This window comes from Dendrobates tinctorius, unplaced genomic scaffold (assembly GCF_039654945.1).
Source record: "Dendrobates tinctorius isolate UK_male_01 unplaced genomic scaffold, ASM3965494v1 ptg000121l, whole genome shotgun sequence".
Classification (NCBI taxonomy): Eukaryota; Metazoa; Chordata; class Amphibia; order Anura; family Dendrobatidae; genus Dendrobates; species Dendrobates tinctorius.
Window position 1 is genome coordinate 2041990 of NW_027361789.1, and position 21163 is coordinate 2063152.

The 21163-nt window shown below is 47.8% G+C and overlaps 1 protein-coding gene across 9 annotated transcripts in view; it reads left to right on the forward strand.

The window, feature by feature from the left end:
- Positions 1-21163, forward strand: part of HERC2 (HECT and RLD domain containing E3 ubiquitin protein ligase 2) — a 364746-nt gene that overhangs the window by 328654 nt on the left and 14929 nt on the right. For all 9 annotated transcript variants that reach the window (XM_073541474.1, XM_073541475.1, XM_073541476.1 and 6 more), the window contains 5 exons: positions 344-427; positions 1127-1268; positions 1702-1896; positions 14288-14400; positions 14599-14789. In XM_073541474.1, coding sequence (XP_073397575.1) covers positions 344-427; positions 1127-1268; positions 1702-1896; positions 14288-14400; positions 14599-14789 — 725 coding nt within the window. The remainder of the gene's footprint in view (positions 1-343; positions 428-1126; positions 1269-1701; positions 1897-14287; positions 14401-14598; positions 14790-21163) is intronic.

Below are 21163 nucleotides of genomic sequence, written 5' to 3' on the forward strand. Positions count from 1 at the left end.
CTAAACGCTTGGTCATCAGTTCTTGGCCCCTCTAAACGAATCTTCAACTCTCTCGCCTTTAAGTTTAATAGAGCGTTTTCTTACCGTAGTTGCTGCTTCTGCTCTGGTGGTAATTTTTTGTGACTTGTCATTTCATGGAGGGATGTCTGTTTGCGTTCACATCGCTTCATTGTCTTTATTTAGTTCTCAATTTGTTTACTGACCAGATACGAGAACATAGAGATCAGCGTTTGAGATCATTACTGGAAGCATTCTTTCATGCTCAGATGACTGATATCGATCTACAATTGTGTGTAATGTGTGCTATTAGTATTTAAAGGATGATCTTAAACTGTCTCTGCAGGAGGCTGCTTTCCGCAAAGTTGTGCAAGCAACTATGGTACGTGACCGCCAACATGGCCCTGTGGTTGAATTGAACAGGATACAGGTATGTTGGTTGTTCTGGGATTATTGGCCAATAGGAATAAATACAACAGTATTGAATTTTAAAGTGTTCTTTTTTCTCAGACATTTGTAATGCTGTCCTATAACTAAATTTTTCAATTTTTTCCAAGAATTTTGTCCGTAATAGAAAGTTATTAAACTTTGCAAATCTCTTGATTAGGTGATAAGTCTTACTTTCTGTTAAAAAAACAAAAACAAATTCTTTTAAATTGTTTCCAAAACCCTACTTTTCCCAAGTTTTATTTACCAGCCTTTAACAGTATTTGGAGTACTGATGATGGCAGTGAAAGGGTCAGCTAAGCACCTATATATCACTATCTCTGAGGAGGAGACAGGTGCTGATCATTTCACTGCCATCATCTGTACTCTAAATGCAGCTAAATGGCTGTCAATTAGACTGGAGAAAAGCGGGATTTGAAAGCCATTTACATGCGATTTTTCAAACCAGAATAAAGACAAAGCTCTTATTACAGCGACACGGGAGTTTCATAACTTTCCATGCTGTACAAATTAAAAAATTAATAAAAACAAAAATGAGGAATTTAAATCAGAGAAATGCGATGTATCCAGTCATTTAGTATGAAGAAAACTAACGTCTTTGCTGAATATGTAGACATTGTGTAATTCTAATCTTTTGTAATAATTAGAATATCTTTTATGTTCATTTTTTTTTGCCTCATAGGTAAAACGTTCAAGAAGTAAAGGCGGTTTGGCAGGTCCAGATGGTACCAAGTCTGTGTTTGGCCAGATGTGTGCAAAGATGACTTCCTTCAGTCCTGACAGCCTTCTGCTACCTCATCGCGTCTGGAAGGTCAAATTTGTTGGTGCGAGCTTTTATACTTTGTAGATAGACATAAAGACGTTATATTAGCACCGATTAATTACAAACTGTGAACACTTCAAGTCTGATGATTTCAGATTTTTTTTCCTTGAAGCCCCTTAAGGAGAGAAATCTAATTAGAACCTTTATAATTTCCCATGTTTTGGATATCTTTCCAGTTTTGGCTGCACAAATCTTTAACAAAGGTAAAATGTGAGCCGCTGGTAGAACAGAACACAACCTGATAAGCATATCCGGAAGGTGAAACACCTGAGGGGTTCAGTTTGTCAGGGATTGAAAAGTGCTGTTCACATACTGTCCCCACGCATCGGGAGCTTGAAGAGAACCTCGAAAATGACATTGTTCATGTGCAGGGCTAATAGAAACCTAAACACAGATTCTCGTAGAAGTAACAACCAATTGTGTTTGCATATTAGGGGAGTCTGTAGATGATTGCGGAGGTGGCTACAGTGAATCCATTGCAGAAATCTGTGAAGAGCTTCAGAACGGACTGACTCCACTTCTCATTGTGACTCCAAATGGAAGAGATGAGTCCGGCGCTAACAGGGACTGCTTCTTGTTGAATCCAGCAGCTAAGACCGCCCTTCACATGAACATGTTTAGATTTCTTGGTAAGTCCCTAACCCTAAAAATTTTAATGTAATTACATACTATATATACCAGTGAGAAAGGTTCATTCATTTCCAAATCTAGCAATGCATAAAACGGCATGGTTGTTTTTTTCTTGCACAAAAGGTATATTGCCGGCAGTCAGTTATCGTGAAAGCTCACTTATAATGAATATCTGTGCATTTAGTTGTATACTAATTCTGAATGATGTACATGGAAATTGTAGACAATGTGAAGACCCCACACACACACACACACACACACACACACACACACACACACACACACACACACACCGTTTCTTTCCTGTTAAGCAAATTGCTAAATCCCATGAAAACCGCTCTTCCCTAGGCCTCATATGAGCAACTCTTTAACATACATGTGCTGTGTTTTTCACAGACAGAACATGTGCCCATTATAGTGTACGGAGCTGTTCTCATGTTCCCGTGATTTCTTTGTGTACACAGCGGCCTGCAAGAAAACACTGATCTCTCCACATTTTGGTTATTTGGTTAATGTCAGGGATCAAAATCACACACGTTTGGCTCTAGCTATCTGTTTGTCTCGATGCATAAATCTTCATATAACCACCAGAACTAAATAGGCCAAAGCTGTCTGTGGAGACATGCGGATCAGTGGGTGCTCTCATCCCCTGGCCTGGCTGTTTCTAGAAAGACCGCATGGACCGGGGCTCATCCCACTTAACGCCCGCTCCACTTTCCCCTGGGAATAATACTATTCAGACAACACGGGGAGTGTAAAAGAGTGTGGGAATGCTTTGTTGAACCACCAACAGACAATAACACCTAGCACAGTCCCACCAGATACACAAGATGGTGCAAATTACAGAGTCTCACCCTTCCGCTGGCTCGCTGGGATTTGAGCAGGTATGACTTCAGGGCAGACTACCCCCACCTGTGGCATCCCCCTTTTGGTGGATACCCACAGAGAGGAGGTGTTGACAAGCTTAGGAATCTGACAGTCCATTGAGGTAGGTGGCCTGGTAACCGGATGGTCCCAACCTGGCTTCTCGGAACGTCTCTATGGGACCAAGTGACAGGTTGGTCCCAGTCTGGCTTCTGCAAACCTCTCCATGGGGCCAGGTGACCGGATGGTCTCAGCCTGGCTACACCAAATGTCTTCATGGGTTTAGTGATGGTCAATGGATCAGATCTGTGTTCCTTCAGCTGGGGCCGTGGTCCCTTATGCTGACTTACTGTAGAGTGTCTCAAAACCGTATCCCTCTGGTTGGAGCCATGGTGTCCTGGCTACTGTTCTGTAGAGTTTCTTTGCAGAAGGATAAACGTCCCTTTTTAAAACCACATCTTTCCTTCAGGCCATCATGCACAGGTGAGGGGAAAGGTGAGATGAGGTCAACTCTCATTATTCAAGTATTAAATCAATTTGCATATTTTATCCTTCAATGTTTGCAGGTCAACAGACTGCATGGCCTGGTACAATAGTTAACATATTAACAAACATCAATTGTTCAATTATCCAGTGACCCTGTCCTCCAAGGATAGCAACACAATAATCAATTCAAGAGTCAATGTTTGGGCTCATATGAACAATGACCTATGTCATTTGACCCACCAAAGAAAAATACGTCTGGTCTAATTAAGAATAAATTAAATTCTATATCGTCACGCTGTCTAATATTCAGACGGCAATTTATTCTCTCCCCCCACACACACATCTCTGCCCCCTGTCTCTCGCTCGCTCTCTCAAATTCAAATGATCTTTTATTGGCAGGACGGCTTTTAGAGGTCCTTGATATAGCAGGATTTTTTTTTAGATGATGGGGGCATGTCCAGGGTGTTGGGTATAGGCATCCATGACATATCAGGCTCTTTAGTTGGGGGATAGGAACATGTCCAGGTTGAGATATAGAGGTCCATGACATCCCAGACTCCTCTTAGTCGGGGATAGGGACATGTCCAGAGTGAAGTATAAAAGTCCATCACATATCAGTCTCTTCTTAGTCTGTGGCAGGCACTGACATATTCTGCTGCTGTGACCGCTGCACTTTCCTCTTCCCCCAGTATTATCAGCAGTTTCTCTTCCTCCTCCATGGAGGTGAAGTCTGAGAGCAGATCAGACAGTCTCTTGAAGTGAGTGTCTCTCAATGCGGAGTATTTGGGGCACCTCAGTAGGAAGTGGGTCTCTGCCTCCACAGCCTCCTGGGGGCACTGGTGGCAGAGTCTGCTCTCTCGGGGCTTGTGGTTTTGACTGTGCTGCCCGGATTCGATGAGTAGGCTGTGGGCGCTCAGTCTGTATCGGCTCAGGATCTGTCACTCTTAGGATAGTTTCACACTAGCGTTCGGCAGAGCTGCAGAGGACTGCGTAGTTCCTCCGTGAAGCTCCGTCCAATGCCGCACCTCCTCCGTTCAGCTCCACCTACGTCTGCATGTGGCCTGCGTACCTATCTTTAACATTGGGTACACAGACCGTGTGGTTTTGACGGTGCGGCGATCGCAACAAAATGCAACATGTTGCGTTCGACGCCGGTCGCCGCAGCATCAAAACGACGCATACAGAGGCATCCGCATACATCTGCACGGCCCACGACGTAGGCGTTTTCTTCTTGTTGATTGGCAGTGCTCATGTGCTGCTGAAGGTCTCTAGGATTTTCAGATGATCTTGGAGGCCTTTCTCGGTTGGTGATAACAGCACGAGGTCATGAGCATACAGCAGAAATTTCACCTGGGCGTCATGGAGGGTGAGTCCTGGTGCTGAGGAGGAATCTAGGGCCACCGCCAGCTCATTGATGTAGATGTTAAAGACCGTTGGACTGAGGCTGCAGCAGTGTCTCACTCCTCGGCTCTGTTGGAAATAGGCCGTCGTCCTTCCGTTGACCCTCACGCTGCAACTGTTCTCAGTGTAGGAGCTTCAGATGACATTGTATGTTTTGCCTCCTATTCCACTCCCCAGCAGTTTTAGGAATAGTCCTGGGTGCCACACTGAGTCGAAGGCCTTCTTGAAGTCCACAAAACAGGCGTATATCTTCCCGTTGTTTGTATTGTGGACATGGCTCTTGATAAGGCTGTGCAGAGTGTAGATGTGGTCAGTGGTGCGGTGGTTTGGCATGAACCCTGCTTGGCTCCTGCTGAGGACGTTGTGCTCGGTGAGGAAGGTGAGGATCCTCTTGTTCAGGATGCAGTTGAAGAGTTTACCCAGGTTGCTGCTGACACCTATTCCCCGGTTGTTTGCTGGGTTGTACTTGTCCCCGTTTTTGTGTATAGGGTTATGAGGCCTTGGTTCCAGTTTTTGGGGAAGCAGCAAGCTTGCAGTACGATATTAGTTTTATTATTGCAGCCTGGATGTCTGGAGGACTGTATATTAGCATTTCTGGGAGGATACCATCTGGACTGCTGGCTTTTTTTTACCTTTTACCTGTGTGATCCTTTCTGTTTCTGTCTGTGTGATTGGTGTATTCAGAGGATTTTGGAAATCTTTTTTTTAACTTTTTCCTCCGTATCTTTCATTTTTTTCAGAAGCTCATTTTGTGCCGGTCTTCACTTGGGATGTCTTTGTTGAGGTCCTTGAAGTACTTGAGCCAGATTTTGCCACTCTGGATGTGGAGGCTGTTGCTTTTCTGGTTGTATCCAAAGTGATTCCACAGTTCCTAATTTGTTGTCTTCAAGGGCATCTTGGAGTTGGAAGAGTTTGGTAGAGATGTGGTTTTGCTTTTTCTTTCTGAGGATGGCTTTGTAATTTTGTTGTATAGTGTCGTAGACTTCTCTGAGTGGGGATGTTTGGGTCTAGTGTTTATTTGAGGGGCCATTCTTAGGGCCTTCCGAATGGTCTTACATTCTTTGTCAAACCAGTTGTTGGGATTTTGTTTACTCTGCCTCTTGTTGATGCTTCTTTTCAGGTCGAACATTTCTGCCATGGCATAAAAAATGTTAAGGTCTCTTACCGCTAGGTGTACTCCTACTGGGTTAAGTTCATACACGTTATTATGGAAGCGTTGGAGCTTCTCCTTGATCTCTGGTCTGTTGATGGCATCTTTATATTTTGGGGCCGACATCTTAGACCATTTGCAGGATGGCGGCAAGCTAAAGAGGCCGGTCTTCTGCGAGGTTTGTGAGGGTGATTTGTTTGCGGACATGATGTATAGGAGCAGTTGGTTGTGGTCTGACAGATGTTTGTGTGGTGACTAGAAGGGCGCAAAATGTTTGTAGGATCCAGATCTGTGATGGCATAGTCTCACACTGCTGCCCACATGGAAGTTTAGGGTATGTCTTCCCAATGAGTCTCCCTTGTTGTGGCCATTGAGGATACTGTTAGGTTGAACAATGAATAATGTTCAAAAATTGCCTGCTCCTGGCCCAATGGATATTGATCAGTGCGCACTAAAAGAAATCACACCACACAATTGGATGTAACCTCTCTTGATCAATGTATGGCACAGCTCCAAGAGAGCAAGAGAAAAAGAAAGAACTTTATTGATTCACACACAGGTTTTATGTCCCTTGTAAGGGGGCTCGGTTAACTCTAAAATGGGAGTGTTCGGATGTATTCCATTGGTTACTGGGTTGGGCAGTGAGCTAGTCTGGACGGATCCATGAGGTCATCAGTCTGGGTTGGTCCATGAGGTCATCACAGTGGGCGTCATCGTGGGTGGATCCATGGAGCACATGGTGGTTTGGCCAAACAAGAAATTCCAGTTCCATAAGCACATGGCATGAGGCAAGCAGGAGATGGCAGCCATCTTTAGTGTCACACTTTGATCTGAAAAAGCTCATGTAAGGTAAAATAATACACTTTAGGTTAATTAAGTATTTGAACTTAAGGCTATCCTCAACAGTCCCTCCTAAATACTTTATTAACCTTCTTTTCTGTTAAGTGTCACTATGCAATTATGGGTACGTCAAGAGGTATATATAGGTGTGCGCTACACGCGTCCTCGGGACTTTCCTACCTGCTGGGTCCATTACTCTCCAATCTCCCATCACCATGGTTACAAAGATTACACATGTGACTAACCCTGATGTACACATCCTAGATCTGACCGTCTTGTCCGGGAAGGGGAAATTGGAGTCTTCGCCAGTTTGAGACAAGTTTTTCCTTGTGGAAAACCTCCCTTTGTAGCTGGACTTTGACAAGCAGGTCAGATCCTACTCTGTCCCTACCTGTCTGATACGTTTACAGTATGAGAGGTGGATCCAGGAGGTCATCAGCAACCCTGAAAAGAAATTAACACAACAAGCAACAAGTGGAAAGTTCTGATGGAGGCATGAACTTCTTGCAGTGAGAGGTGTGTATTCACTTCGGTCTTCCTTCAAGCTTGACCGACGTATGAGTTGTCACAGCACTTGGTAGGGACGCTCAATTCTCAGCTCCTGGGATGTCTTTCTGATGAACTTCTTTACCAGCACGTAGTCACCAGGCTGGAAAGTATGGGTACCTTCACTGGAATCTGGATCTGGAATGGATGATAAAACTCGTGCATTTGTTAGTGACAGTTCTTTAGTAAGGGCAATGACATAATTTACATAAGTATCACTTCCTAAGGCTAGCTGTTGTGGAAAATATTGACCCAACCTTGGAGGCCTCCCAAAAAATCTCATATGGTGTGAGTTTAGTGGGATCCCTTGGAGTGTTTCTGACTGAGTGTAAGGCAATGGGCAAAATGTCTGTCCAAGGAAGTCTGACTTCCTTACAGGCTTTCAGTATTTTTATTTTTTTCAAGGTGGCATTCAGTCTTTCTACTTTCCCACTATTCTGAAGGTGGTATGGAGTATGTAAACCAAAATCAGCCCCTACCAATGTCCATAGTTCCTTTAGTCAGTGCTGCAATGAATGCGGGTCCTTGGTCACTCTCAATTACCTATGGGACCCCATATCTGCATACTACTTCAATCCTCAGTCTCTTAACAGTCACTCTGCCAGTCATGTTGGTTACTGGATAGGCTTCGGGCCATCCTGAGAACATGTCAGTCACTACCAGTAAATACTCGCACTTCCCTACTTTCGGCATTTGAATATGACTGATGTGAATTCACTGAAAGGGATAGAGTGGTTTAGCCAAATGTTTCTGAATAACTTTCTGAGGCGGTGCTGGATTGCATGTTGCACACAAAAGGCAGAACTTGCAATGTTTTTGGGTGACAGTAGAGATGCCAAATGCCATATAAGTCTTCCAAATCAATTCATTCATCTGATTCTTGCCTCTGAGTGATACCATGTGCCCATTCTGTCACTGAGGGGTACAGATTCCAGGGTAGACAGATCTTTTTGTTCATCCTCCAGACTCCATCTTCATCCTTTTTAGCTCCTACTTCTTGCCACAACTTCTTTTCATCATCTGGTGCTTTTTCTTCAGTGTCTTGTGACACGTACACCGCTGCTTTCTCTTTCCCAAATGGATCTGCAGCATAAGTTTTTACTGTTTTGTCAGTAAAGAAGTTCCCCCATTGCTTCTGGAGAATTCAATCTCTCGTGAGCTTTGATCTTGATCACTGCAACCTCCGAAGGTAGATCTAGGGCGGCCACAAGTTCTTGTATGGAGCAGCATGTTTTACTGGAGTTCCACTGGACGTTAGGTATCCTCTGGCTGCCCAGATAGTGCTGAAATCATGAGCCACTCCGAAAGCAAATCTTGTATCCGTGTAAATGTTGACCACCTTCTCCATCGCTTCCTGACAAGCCAGTGTCAAAGCCTTAAGTTTCGCTTCTTGTGCAGACCTGTGTGGTGGTAGGGATCCAGCTGAGATGACCTGGTCATGTGTAACCAAGGCATATCCCGTTTGGAACCTTCCTGTTTCATCTGCAAATCTGGAACCATCAGTGAAGAACGTTAGGTCAGCATGTGGGAATGGGTCTTTAGACACAATTTTTCTTGGAGGCTGCTTCTTCCTGCATCCGTTCAAGACAGTCATGATCCTCTGAGTGTGTAGAGGCGTCTTCAACGAGCGCATCAGTATCATCATCCACATCCCCCCTGGAAAGAGGAAGCAGCGTGGACAGGTTGAGGATGGTGCAGCGGACAAAAGTGACATCCGGAATCAAGATGGAACATTGAAGTCTCATATGATGCTGCAGCGACAGGTATCTAAGTTGGTGTCTTAGAACAGTCCCACCAGATAAGCCTCACTAGCCTCTTGCAGGGCCATCACGCCGAGCTCTGGAAGCGCAGATAGGTCTTGAAATCTTGGGCGATCTCCCTCACCAGGCGCTGGAAGGGAAGCTTACGGATCAGCAGTTCGGTGGACTTCTGTTAGCGGCGGATCTCACGGAGAGTGACTATTCCTGGGCCGTTAAAGGTGTGGCTTCTTCACTCCACCAGTGGCGGGAGCGCTCTTCCTGGCGGCTTTAGTGGCCAGGTGCTTACGGGGAGCTTTTCCTCCTATGGATTTACAAGTGGTCTGCTTAGTTCTGACCATAGCTCTGTACAGAAGAGAACAGATGTAATCACTTGTGTAGGAGCAGGAGGAGGTAACAGTCCTGGAATGAGGGGCTCCATTTGGGCAACGCCAATATCATGAGGGAGTCCAGGTAACGCAGGCAGTCTTAGAAACTTTAACAATCCTGCCCTCTTTATTAATTTACCTGATTTTGGAGAGACAGCAAATGCTTGGGGGGATACACTTGTTCATTATAATTCCAACAATCTCTCTTGCACATGCATGAAACGGGGAAACCGAAAATGCCAACACCAATAACGGGAGTCAAGGTCTGAATCTGCTCACTAATATTCACATACTCTAAAATGCGAGTTACCGTTGAGTACTAACGTCTGGATGAATAGGGTCAAAAAATAGGGGTCACAGCATGTATGATCGTTCTGCATGGAAGGTTGCCAGATTTAGTCACCGCTATGTCCCAACAGCTATCTGACCATGTGACTCAACAGTGATTCGACTGTCAGCTTGAATAGTCTACCTTCCTGCTTCCGCTATAGCTCTAGCCACACCTCCAATGTGCTCTAACCGAGAATTGGCAGCACTAACAATAGCGTCAGTTTCCATTATTATGTCACCCTTTCCCACCACTAACAAGGGTCCCTCAGGAAGTTCTTTTTCAAAGAAATAAGTTGCCAACATTCCCTCTCATTTGTGTTCCTGTCATGTTGGTATCCCCCTCTCAGATTAAATCCCCCCCTTGATACAGTTGCCACCATGCCATACAGGTGTGCGCTTGGCTGCGAGAGAGCCTGTGAGGTACTGGGTATAGGGTTAGGTAGACTGCGTGAGAGTGCTGTTGTAGCAGAAGCGTTGGGAGGAGATGTTGCCTGGAGTATCTCGTGTGGGTGTGCGGCTAAATTGTCAGTGGAAGTGACAGTAGAAAAGGTCGGTGCCGGGAAAGATCCAGGTGGATGGATGGTTGGGTTCACCACAGGAGTGATAGGAGAAAGGGTCGGTGGCCCACTGGACCTCATGGTAACAGGGAACATAGGTAAAGCCTGCTCACTTCCCGAAGGAATATAGTATTGGCCGCTAGTGGTCATTACTGGGTAACAAGGATTTAGAGGTGTGGTGTTTTGCCTTAATCTAAGATGTTCATCACTGGAAGGTGTGTGTGTCTTCCTGAGTTGTGTCTCACTTGATTTAGACAGATCTATGTTAGTCACATGATGATATGGCTCAGTTTGTATGATCTGGGTCGACGTTCCAAGATGGCCGCCAGGAGACACATTTTTGCCCTCGTCAAAATGGCCACCAGAAGACACACTTGTCTCCGCCAAGATGGCCACCAAAAGACACATTTTTGCCCTCGCCAAAATGGCCGCCAGAAGACACACATGGCTCACTAACAAAATGGCTGCCATCAGTATTAGGACATGGCCCTGTGCCATCATTATACGGCGGTGGCCGTTCACAGGATACATTTTTGTAATACACTTAACTCAAAACTCTGTCCTATTTATTCCTTTTCTCTTCTACCCAATTTTCTCTATACAGACTTTCAGAGACTCTTTCTCATGCCCTAGCAGTAGACAACAATCCATTATCTTCTAGGATACCTTTTCTTTCTTTCAAGACAATCTTCCACTCCAAGGGCTGTAACCTCCCCCCTTCTGGCATTCCACACAACTTCATAAGCTTTTTACATTGGTTTACATTACTTTTTCCTTCACGAATCGTAACTAATGTACATGGGTCTAATTTTCCATCTGAATTTGGCTTAGTGCCAATACAGCAGAACTGCATTAATTTCTCCATGTTTCTGTATCTCAACATAGCAAAAACACCAAATAGACAATAAGACGGGGAGATGACTCAACACTGAGATTCTAAAGAGAACTGAGAATACAGCACACACTTCTTATTTGTTTTGGCTATGTGGTCCCTGTCTGATTTCCGTGTTCCGTAGTTTACAAAAATTACGTTGTAGTAATCAAATTATTAGTCAAATTATTAATCAAATTACCAGGCCCTCCAGTGCCGAGTCAACTCACTCCAGGTCACTTGGTAAGGCTTAATTTACTCACTAGGCCACGCACTAAGACAACTCACTCTAAGTCACGTGGCAAAGCTCAATTTATTAGGCTACGCACTGAGTCAACTCACTCCAAGTAACGCGCCAAACCTCAATTTATCTAGGCTACGCACTGAGTCAACTCACTCCAAGTTAGGCGCCCCTATAGGTCGAGTCAACTCACTTCAGACCTCCTTTCTCCTATACAGAACTGAAAATCGTATCACAGGCAACAACCATGTACTGTACTACAGACAATGTCCCACTTTTCTTTTTTTTTTTACAACACTGCTGAGAAAAAAAAAAAACTCGATCTCTTATCTAGCAGTCATCTCCCCTCCCACAACACATAACAGGCAGCAGGCAACTAATACACGTGACTGTTCTTGCAATTAAATGGCCAGCAGCGGAGAGACCCTTCTGCCGTCTCACAGATACCACGAAAACCGGACACAGTCATGCAATCTGCACAGGATACCTCGAAGGACACAGGTAAAGACTACAGATTATAAAAATCAGACTTACCGTGTTCTGATAAGGAGGTGATCAGTCTCCTGGTTCAGGGCATCCAGCGCGTCCTGACGGTCCTCGTGGTTTAGGGATTCGTCCTCTGCTGGCCCCATGTTGGGCAGCCAAAAATGTTAGGTTGAACAATGAGTAATGTTCAATAATTGCCTGCTCCTGGCCCAATGGGTATTGATGAGTGCGCACTAAAAGAAATCACACCACACAATTGGATTTAACCTCTCTTGATCAATGTATGGCACAGCTCCAAGAGAGAGCAAGAGAAAAAGAAAGATCTATATTGATTCACACACAGGTTTTATGTCCCTTGTAAGGGGGCTCGGTTAACTCTAAAATGGGAGTGTTCGGATGTATTCCATTGGTTACTGGGTTGGGCAGTGAGCTAGTCCGGACGGATCCATGAGGTCATCAGTCTGGGTTGGTCCATGATGGCATCACAGTGGGCGTCGTCGTGGGTGGATCCATGGAGCACATGGTGGTTTGGCCAAACAAGAAATTCCAGTTCCATAAGCACATGGCATGAGGCAAGCAGGAGATGGCAGCCATCTTTAGTGTCACACTTTGATCTGAAAAAGCTCATGTAAGGTGAAATAATACACTTCAGGTTAATTAAGTATTTGAACATAAGGCTCTGCTCAACAATACGAAGTCCAAGGCTTTGGCATAGGTTCAACAGTGTTTTGCCGCTTTTATTAACTGTGCAGTCGTAGCTGTTCCTGTCTCGCTCTTGCTCTACCGAGCAAAGGTAAAAAAAAAAATCCAAACTTCGGACTCTGTTTCTCATTATACTCAGTCTTTGTTCCATCCTGGTCCCGTTTTTGGGATGAAAGTACCGTATTTTCCGCTTTGTAAGACGCACTTTTTTCCCCCCAAAATTTTGGGGGAAAACGGGTGCGTCTTACAAAGCGGACATGCCTTACCTAGGCTGTGATCGGGGGCGTCCGGCGGTTGCTGGCCGCTGCTGCGGGTGTGTCCGGTGCCGCGTTGTGTGCCCGTCGATGGCCGGGGCTCTGCCAACATTGAGCGACAGGCCAGAGCCCCGGCATTTCCTCAGTTCCCTGTGTGCTGGTAAAAAGATGGCCGCCGGCGCGTGCGCAGATGGGATCTCGGGACCCAGTTCTCGAGAGATGAGATTTGAAATCTCATCTCTCGAGAGGTGGGTCCCGAGATCCCATCTGCGCACGCGCCGGCGGCCATTTTCCCTGGGTTCCCTGTGTGCGCGCGGTGGTGCCTGCAAAAAAATGGCCGCCGCGCGTGCGCAGATGGGATCTCGGGATCCAGCTCTCGAGAGATGAGATTTCAGATCTCATCTCTCGAGAACTGGTCCCGAGATCCCATCTGCGCACGCGCCGGCGGCCATTTTTTTTTTACCGGCACTTCAGCGCACATATACAGGGAACCGAGGAAATGCTGGGGCTCTGGTCTGTCGAACAATGTCGGCAGAGTCCCGGGCATCGATGGGCACACAACGCCGCACCGGAGCACCCGCAGCACCGGCTTCCAACCGCCGGACAAGTGGAGAAACCTGACACCAGCACAAGACTCTGCAGCAGCAACAGCACACATCGGAGCCCCCCCTCATCCCTGAATGCGGCCTGCAGCATCACTCCACGCCTGCCTCCTCCAGCAGCGAGCCTGGGACCCCTCTACACCGCAGCCACCAACCCCGGTAAGCAATAAGATGCAAGGATTATAAGAGGCACCACCATTTTATTAAAAAATATTTTTTTCTTATTTTTCTCCTCAAAAATTGTGGTGCGTCTTATAAAGCGAAAAATACGGTACCTGATGAACATAACACAGACACCTGAAATGTACCCTAGATTTTTAATCCTGATAATTTTTATTCACTTTTCTAGTTATAAACACTGAAATTTTGCTCCTACCTGAGTTCCATTACATTCTAGTATCAGAAAGTGCATGTCATTTATATTATAAAGGCTAAATCCTTCTTTGTAACCCCTTTGCAATGCAGTTTTAGATTTTCTGCCCATTTCCGGCTGGCAGCTAGAATTCAGTTGAAGTTGTAGAGAACACTTGAAGTTGAGCACGTTCCAGGTCCGCAGTGCATACGACTATATTAACAAATGCTAAGTATTTGCTGCAAGAAATCAGTCGTGCTCCTGCCAGCAGGCGTTTTGGAGTGGTGCATTGCAGCCGCCTGGAGGGAGCTGGACAACTCGAGATGTATTTCTAAAGAAACAGTGCTGCTAATGTGGATGAAAGGCAAACGCAATGTAGTGTGATGTATACTGTGCAGATAGGCCAGTGCTTGTTTATGAGGAGCAGAATGAAATAGCTCTGTGCCCATGGCTGTCAGGTCTCTCTGCTCCGCTTCAGAGGTGCGGTGGAAAAATGAGAGCTGTTCTCAGAATAGTAGCCTGGGTTAGTTAATAACAAGCCACTCACAAGCTATTATATGATTTCTCTTCCCTTCCTCTCTAGGTGTGCTTCTTGGAATTGCAATCCGGACTGGAAGCCCTTTAAGTCTTAATCTGGCTGAACCAGTGTGGAAGCAGCTGGCAGGCATGAATCTGACAATTGCTGACCTCAGTGAGGTAAGAGCGGCTTTATACATATAATATATGTAAATGGCAGGAGACGAGTTCTCCTAATACCCCTCGTTGTGGAGGAGGAAAGATGCCGCTAAGCATATAATTCAAGATTATCCTTGACTGGCCAGGTCCTAACAGGGAAAATGAACTCTGCATACAACATTTGCCTTTTAATCCCTTTTCTTCATTTTTTCTATACAGGTGGATAAAGACTTTATTCCTGGACTGATGTATATCCGTGACAATGAGGCAACATCAGAGGAATTTGAAGCAATGATTCTTCCTTTTACCGTGCCCAGTGCTAGCGGTCAGGACATCCAGCTGAGCTCCAAGCACACGCACATAACTCTGGACAATCGAGCAGAGTACGTCAGGCTTGCCATCGGCTACAGGTGGGGAGCAGCAATGGCGTCGCTTGTCATGTTAATACTGTTCTGGATCGCTCTTTTGCTTGGTCTCCGCTTGTTGGCTAGAGTTGCCTTCAGCAGCTGATAAGCTTGTCAGATGGCGCTATGAAGACTGCCGTGGTATCACAACAAGAGGACAGCTTGCACACTCGGGCTAGGTTCACATGATGCCATCAGAATTGCGTTAACGTGCAAATTACTGAAATTGACAGCATTGTAAAGCACTTTGATTAGCCCTGTGTTTAGCTAAACAACTTGTGCCATTTGCAATTTGAAAACCGTTTTGATCTGCAGTCTGACATGGTTACTCTGTCGCCTTATTGGGGGACACAGAACCGTGGGTGTTATGCTGCTGTCCACTAGGAGGCGACACTATGCATAATCTGAAAAAGATTAACTTTGGCTCCTCCTCTGCAGTATACACCCCTGGACGGCGTCAGCCTTCTCCAGTTTTTGCTTAGTGTCGCAAGGAGGCACACCTAAGATTTTTTTCTCTCTTCCGTTTCTTTCCTTAATTTTTTTCAACGGATTACAGATGAAGAAAAGCGGGTCTCCAGTGAGACCCCCGGCATGGCTCCCTCCTCGGTCCCCTATTAAGGGGTACCCGGTTGAGGTCGAGATGGCTCTTCCCCATGTCGCTCCTTCCCCAGTCCCTCGGGTACTGGTTCGAAGTCGAGAACCCCCCTCCTTCCCCAGTTTCCTTGGGCTCTGGGTTGAGGTCGAGGGTAGGACGAAGCCCCCTGACGGTGACAGCAGCACCCTCTCTAATCCCCCTCTGGGGGCATTAGGTCGAGACACGGCAGGTAGGGCCTGTACCAGGCACCATTCGGCCACTTACATGTCCAGGGACCCCAGCCCAGCTGCGGGCTCCTGTTTGGACCGGGGGAGGTGCAGGCAGGCATGGCACTTGTCAGAGACAGGGCTCCCGGCACCCCTGTCTCTGCGGCAGCACCAGCTGCATAGCGCCTCAAAGGGACCCCCCCACAGGGCCCAGGTGGCGCTCATGTCCCCACCGCTAGCCTACCGTTCAATCCGGGGGGGTCTGGTTGGAATCCGACCCTCCCCCAGACAACCGCGCCGTCCTGGAGCCCTTCTGCATGAGCTATCAAATTTAGGCCGCGGCTTCGGCCTAGCCGAAGTCGCCGCCTTATCCCCGCCCCCCCGGCCCGCCCCCGGATGACGAAAAATGACACTACAGTGTCATAGAAGGGGCGGATCGAGACAGGAAGGGCGCGCTTTTACATAGCTCCGCGCGCCCTTTTCAGCTCTCCGCCCCCTTCCCCCTCCACCTCAGAATCCGGTGGCCATCTTGCTGCACCTGAAGAAACTGAAGGCAGCACAGCAGTCTCTGGGGGGCACAAGAGGATTTACCAGCGCTGGACCTAGGGGGAGCACCGGTGGGGTAAGATCACAGCTGGGTCCTTTGTACTCAGCTGTGAGTTCCTGTAACCTATAACGCTCCCCTACCCCTCCTTTCCTCTGCGTAGATACACCTGTAGGGCCTCTGCGAATAGTTACTATGTCGGGCTCAAAAAAGGACCAGGCAAGACTGCTTTTGCACAGTCTGCACAGCCTGCAAGGCCACTCTCCCCAGCGGCAGCACGTACCCGCACTGCTGGGACTGTACCCAAAGAACAGCAACGCTTCTGCGGCCGCTACTGCGCCAGAATGGGCGACTCAGATGTCGCAGTCTATAACAAAGTCTATAGATAACCTGACCTCCTCACTACTGCAGGCTCTGCAGGGTCATGTCTCGACTATGAACGTTACCCAGCAACGGGACGTCCGGTATCAGGAACAGGCCGCTTACGACAGTTCGAGACGTAAGCGGACCCACAGGTCGCGTTCATCTGCGTCCTCACATAGCACTAGGTCGTCCCCCTCCAGGGAGAGACAGTGGCTACAGGTCACCGAGACCGTCCCCTGATACAGAGAGACAATGTGGATCTCCACAACGATCCCAGACCACACAAGACTCAGAGGGCATATGTGACTCCAACTCAGATAACGAAACAAGGAACGCTCTGCTCCCTTGTCCCCCTAACAATGCTGCGCTAGTTGAGGATATAATCTCTTCCATCCTTCGGGTGCTAGACTTTTCTGATCCAACCCCTGAAGTACCAGAACACAAGATTTCCTTTGAAAGTGTTCAGAAACCATCTGAGGTCTTTCTTGATCACCCGGAATTTCAAAAAAAAAAAAAATACTTTCTAAGCATTTTTCGCAGCCTGAGAGAACGCCAATCGCAAATACTTGAAAGCAAAGTACCCCTTCCCACAGAAGGACACTAAGGATTGGACAGATCCGCCTAAAGTGGATCCTCCAGTCTCAAGGCTGACAGCACAAACGCTTCTCTCGCTGCCTGACAGCTCAACCCTCAAGGACGCAGCAGACAGACAGGTAGAACGCATGGCTCGTTCAATCTTCGAGGCGGCAGGTGCCTCTTTAGCTCCTGCATTTGCTTCAGTTTGGGCAGCTAAGGCCATTATGGCCTGGGCTGATCTATTACAACAGGGCCTCCAAGCTTCAAATCCTCAGCTGGCGGACCAGGCGGTGCAAATTGCAGTAGTGACAGATTACATGGTCCATGCAGCGTTGGATTCTGCAAGAGGGGTAGCGGAAATGGCATCAAATGCCATCACAATCCGGCATATTCTCTGGCTAAGACAATGGAAGGCGGATGCGGCCTTAAAGTCCCTAACAAATCTCCCGTACTTCAGGGGCCGTCCTTTCGGTGGAAAGCTGGATACAATGATATCCAATGCTACCGGGGGTAAAAGTACTTCCCTCCCTCAGCTGAAACCAAAACGCACGTTTAAAAGACGTAATCAATCTCGTTTCCGTTACTTTCGGAATTCTTCAGGCTAGTCATAACAGTTCCCCTCTCAGGGACAACACACGGGCGGCACAGAGGCCGGACAGAAACTGGCAGTCAAAGGAAAGCCAGGCAAAATTCAAGGGAGGGAAAGCTCAGACTTTTCATTCATCATTACTCATCCCCTCCGGAAAACACCCCACTTGTAGGCGGACGACTGCTACTCTTTCAGCAGGTCTGGCTGCCTATTACAGAAGACAGGTGGGTCAAGGAAATAGTGTCTTCAGGATACAAAATCGAGTTTACTACCAGCCCACCGCACAGGTTTTTTCTCTGTTCCTCCAAAACCTCCACTCAAAGCTCGAGCCTTCCATCAAGCGGTTTCATCCCTCCTGCAAGCAGGAGTCATAATACCGGTTCCAGCAGACGAGCGCTTACGAGGGTTCTACTCCAACCTGTTTGTGGTGCCCAAAAAGGGAGGCAGCGTCCGACCCATACTAGACCTCAAGCAACTGAATAAGTATGTTCGAGTTCGTCACCTTCGCATGGAATCCCTCCGGTCAATCGTTGCGTCCATGGAGGAAGGAGAATATCTCGCCTCCATAGACATACAGGACGCATACCTGCATATACCGATTGCTTCGCCCATCAGAGATTTCTCAAACTCGCAATCAACCAAGACCATTACCAGTTTGTGGCCCTCCCATTTGGTCTCGCCACGGCTCCCAGAACATTTACAAAGGACATGGCAGCTACCATGGACGTTCTGCACTCCAGAGGCATAGTAGTCGTTCCATACCTGGACGACCTCCTCATCAAGGCCCCCACCTTCAAGGACTGCGAGGTCAAAGTCTCAATCACGATCGACACTCTGAGTCGCCTGGGATGGTTAGTCAATTTACAGAAGTCCTCGACTACCCCAAGTCAGTCTCTGACCTTCCTGGGGATGCTATTTGACATCTCCAGGGGTCTGGTGATCCTCCCCAGGGACAAGGCACTGGCCCTCCGTTTGGGAGTTCACACTCTCCTCCGCGGTTTCCCCCGATCTCTCCGGTATGCCATGAGCGGACTGGGCAGGATGGCAGCGGCAATGGAGGCGGTACCATTTGCCCAGATTCACCTCAGACCCCATCCTCAAGTCCTGGGACAGGAATCTGTTCTCCCTCAAGAGAGAGTTCCGGTTATCAGCGAAAACCAGGAGGTTCCTGCACTGGTGGCTCCAGCCAACCTCGCTTGCAATGGGAAAATCCTTTTCTCTCCGGTCACTGAAAGGTTTTGACCACCGGCGCAAGCCTTACAGGTTGGAGCGCGGTACACCTACATCACAGAGCGCAAGGCAAGTGGTCACCAATGGAAGTGCCATGCCCATCAACATCTTGGAAATTCGGGCCATCTTCCTGGCATTGAAAGCCTTCCATCACTTGCTAGCAGACTCTCATATCAGAGTGCAGTCGGACAATGCCACGGCGGTGGCATACGTGAACCATCAAGGCAGCACCCGCAGCATCCAGGCGATGAACGAAGTAACACGTATCCTACACTGGGCGGAGGATGCGAGGTCGGTACTCTCTGCGGTCCACATTCCGGGTGTGGACAACTGGGAAGCCGACTATCTCAGCCGTCAAGGAATGGACTCGGGGGAGTGGTCTCTCCATCCCGAAGTTTTCCATCAGATCTGCCATTGTTGGGGGACCCCGGACGTGGTTCTGATGGCATCCCATCTCAATGCCAAAGTTCCCAATTTCATGGCCAGGACGCGCGATCCGCAGTCGTTCGGAGCAGATGCCCTGGTTCAGGACTGGACCCAGTTCCAGCTTCTGTACATTTTTCCACCCCTTCCCCTGATTTCCAGAGTCCTGAGGAAGATCAAACAAGAGGGTGTTCCCCACCATCCTATTCACTCCAGACTGGCCCAGGCGTACATGGTACGCCGACGTAGTGCAACTCACAGCAGACGCTCCCTGGCGTCTCCCCACACGTCCCGAACTTCTGTCACAAGGCCTGTTCTTCCACCAGAAATCAGGGGCTCTCAATCTGACGGCGTGGCCATTGAGACCTGGTTTTTGACCCAAGCAGGTTTTTTCATCGGACGTTGTTAAAACCATGATCAGGGCTCGAAAGCCAACTTCAGCCAAAACTTACTATCGTACCTGGAAGGCTTTCTTCACATGGTGCGAATTTCGTGGGCACATCCCACTCCCCTATTCTCTTCCAAAGGTCCTCGGTTTCCTTCAGTCAGGCCTGGACGCCGGGCTATCCCTGGGCTCGCTTAAGAGCCAGGTGTCAGCGCTTTCAGTGCTCTTTCAGAGGCATTTTGCTAACAATCCGCAAGTGAAGACTTTTCTCCAAGGGGTTTCTCGATTGGTTCCCCCCTACAAACATCCGTCGGAGACGTGGGACCTCAACCTGGTCTTGATAGCACTACAGTCACCTCCTTTTGAACCCCTAAAGGAGGTCTCACTCCGCTTTCTATCACAGGAAGTGGTTTTTCCTGGTGGCAATCACCTCGCTACGCAGGGTGTCCGAACTTTCAGCTCTTTCCTGCAGACAACCCTTCCTGGTTTTTCATCAGGACAAGGTGGTTCTCCGTACAGTACCATCCTTCCTTCCGAAGGTTGTGTCCACCTTCCACCTCAATGAGAAGATCTCATTACCATCTCTTTGCCCGGTTCCCGTTCATAGAGTGGAGAAGGCTCTGCATACGCTAGACTTTGTCAGGGCATTGCGTATTTACGTGTCTAGGACTGCTCCCTTCCGGAAGTCTAATTCACTTTTCCTTCTTCCAGAAGGCGTTCGCAAGGGCCTACCGGCTTTCAACGCCACCCTTGCTAGGTGGATCAAGTCCACCATTCAAGAAGCTTACCGCCTTAACAATTCTGCTCTTCCGGCCGGTATCACGGCTCACTCTACGCGGGCGGTAGGGGCCTCTTGGGCCATTCAGCATCAAGCCTCGGCACATCAAGTGTGTAAGACAGCCACTTGGACTAGCCTGCACACATTTACAAAACACTACAGAGTGCATACCCAGTCCTCAGGGTATGCGAGCCTGGGTAGACGGGTCCTGCAGGCGGCAGTACCCCAAATTTAGGGAACTGTCAGTACAATATTCGTCCACTGCTTCCCACCCAGGGACTGCTTTGGGACGTCCCACGGTTCTGTGTCCCCCAATAAGGCGACAGAGTAAAGGAGATTTTTGTGTACTCACCGTAAAATCTTTCTCTTAGCCTTTAATTGGGGGACATAGCTCCCACCCTGTTGCCCTTGCGGGCCGTTGTTACCTTTGGGTTCTCATATTGTTTGAGCTGGGTTCTCATATTGTTTGAGCTCATTTATGGTAGCCTTCTTACAGGCATGGTTATGCTTTTGCACAAAACTGGAGAAGGCTGACGCCGTCCAGGGGTGTATACTGCAGAGGAGGAGCCAAAGTTAATCTTTTTCAGATTATGCATAGTGTCGCCTCCTAGTGGACAGCAGCATAACACCCACGGTTCTGTGTCCCCCAATTAAAGGCTAAGAGAAAGATTTTACGGTGAGTACACAAAAA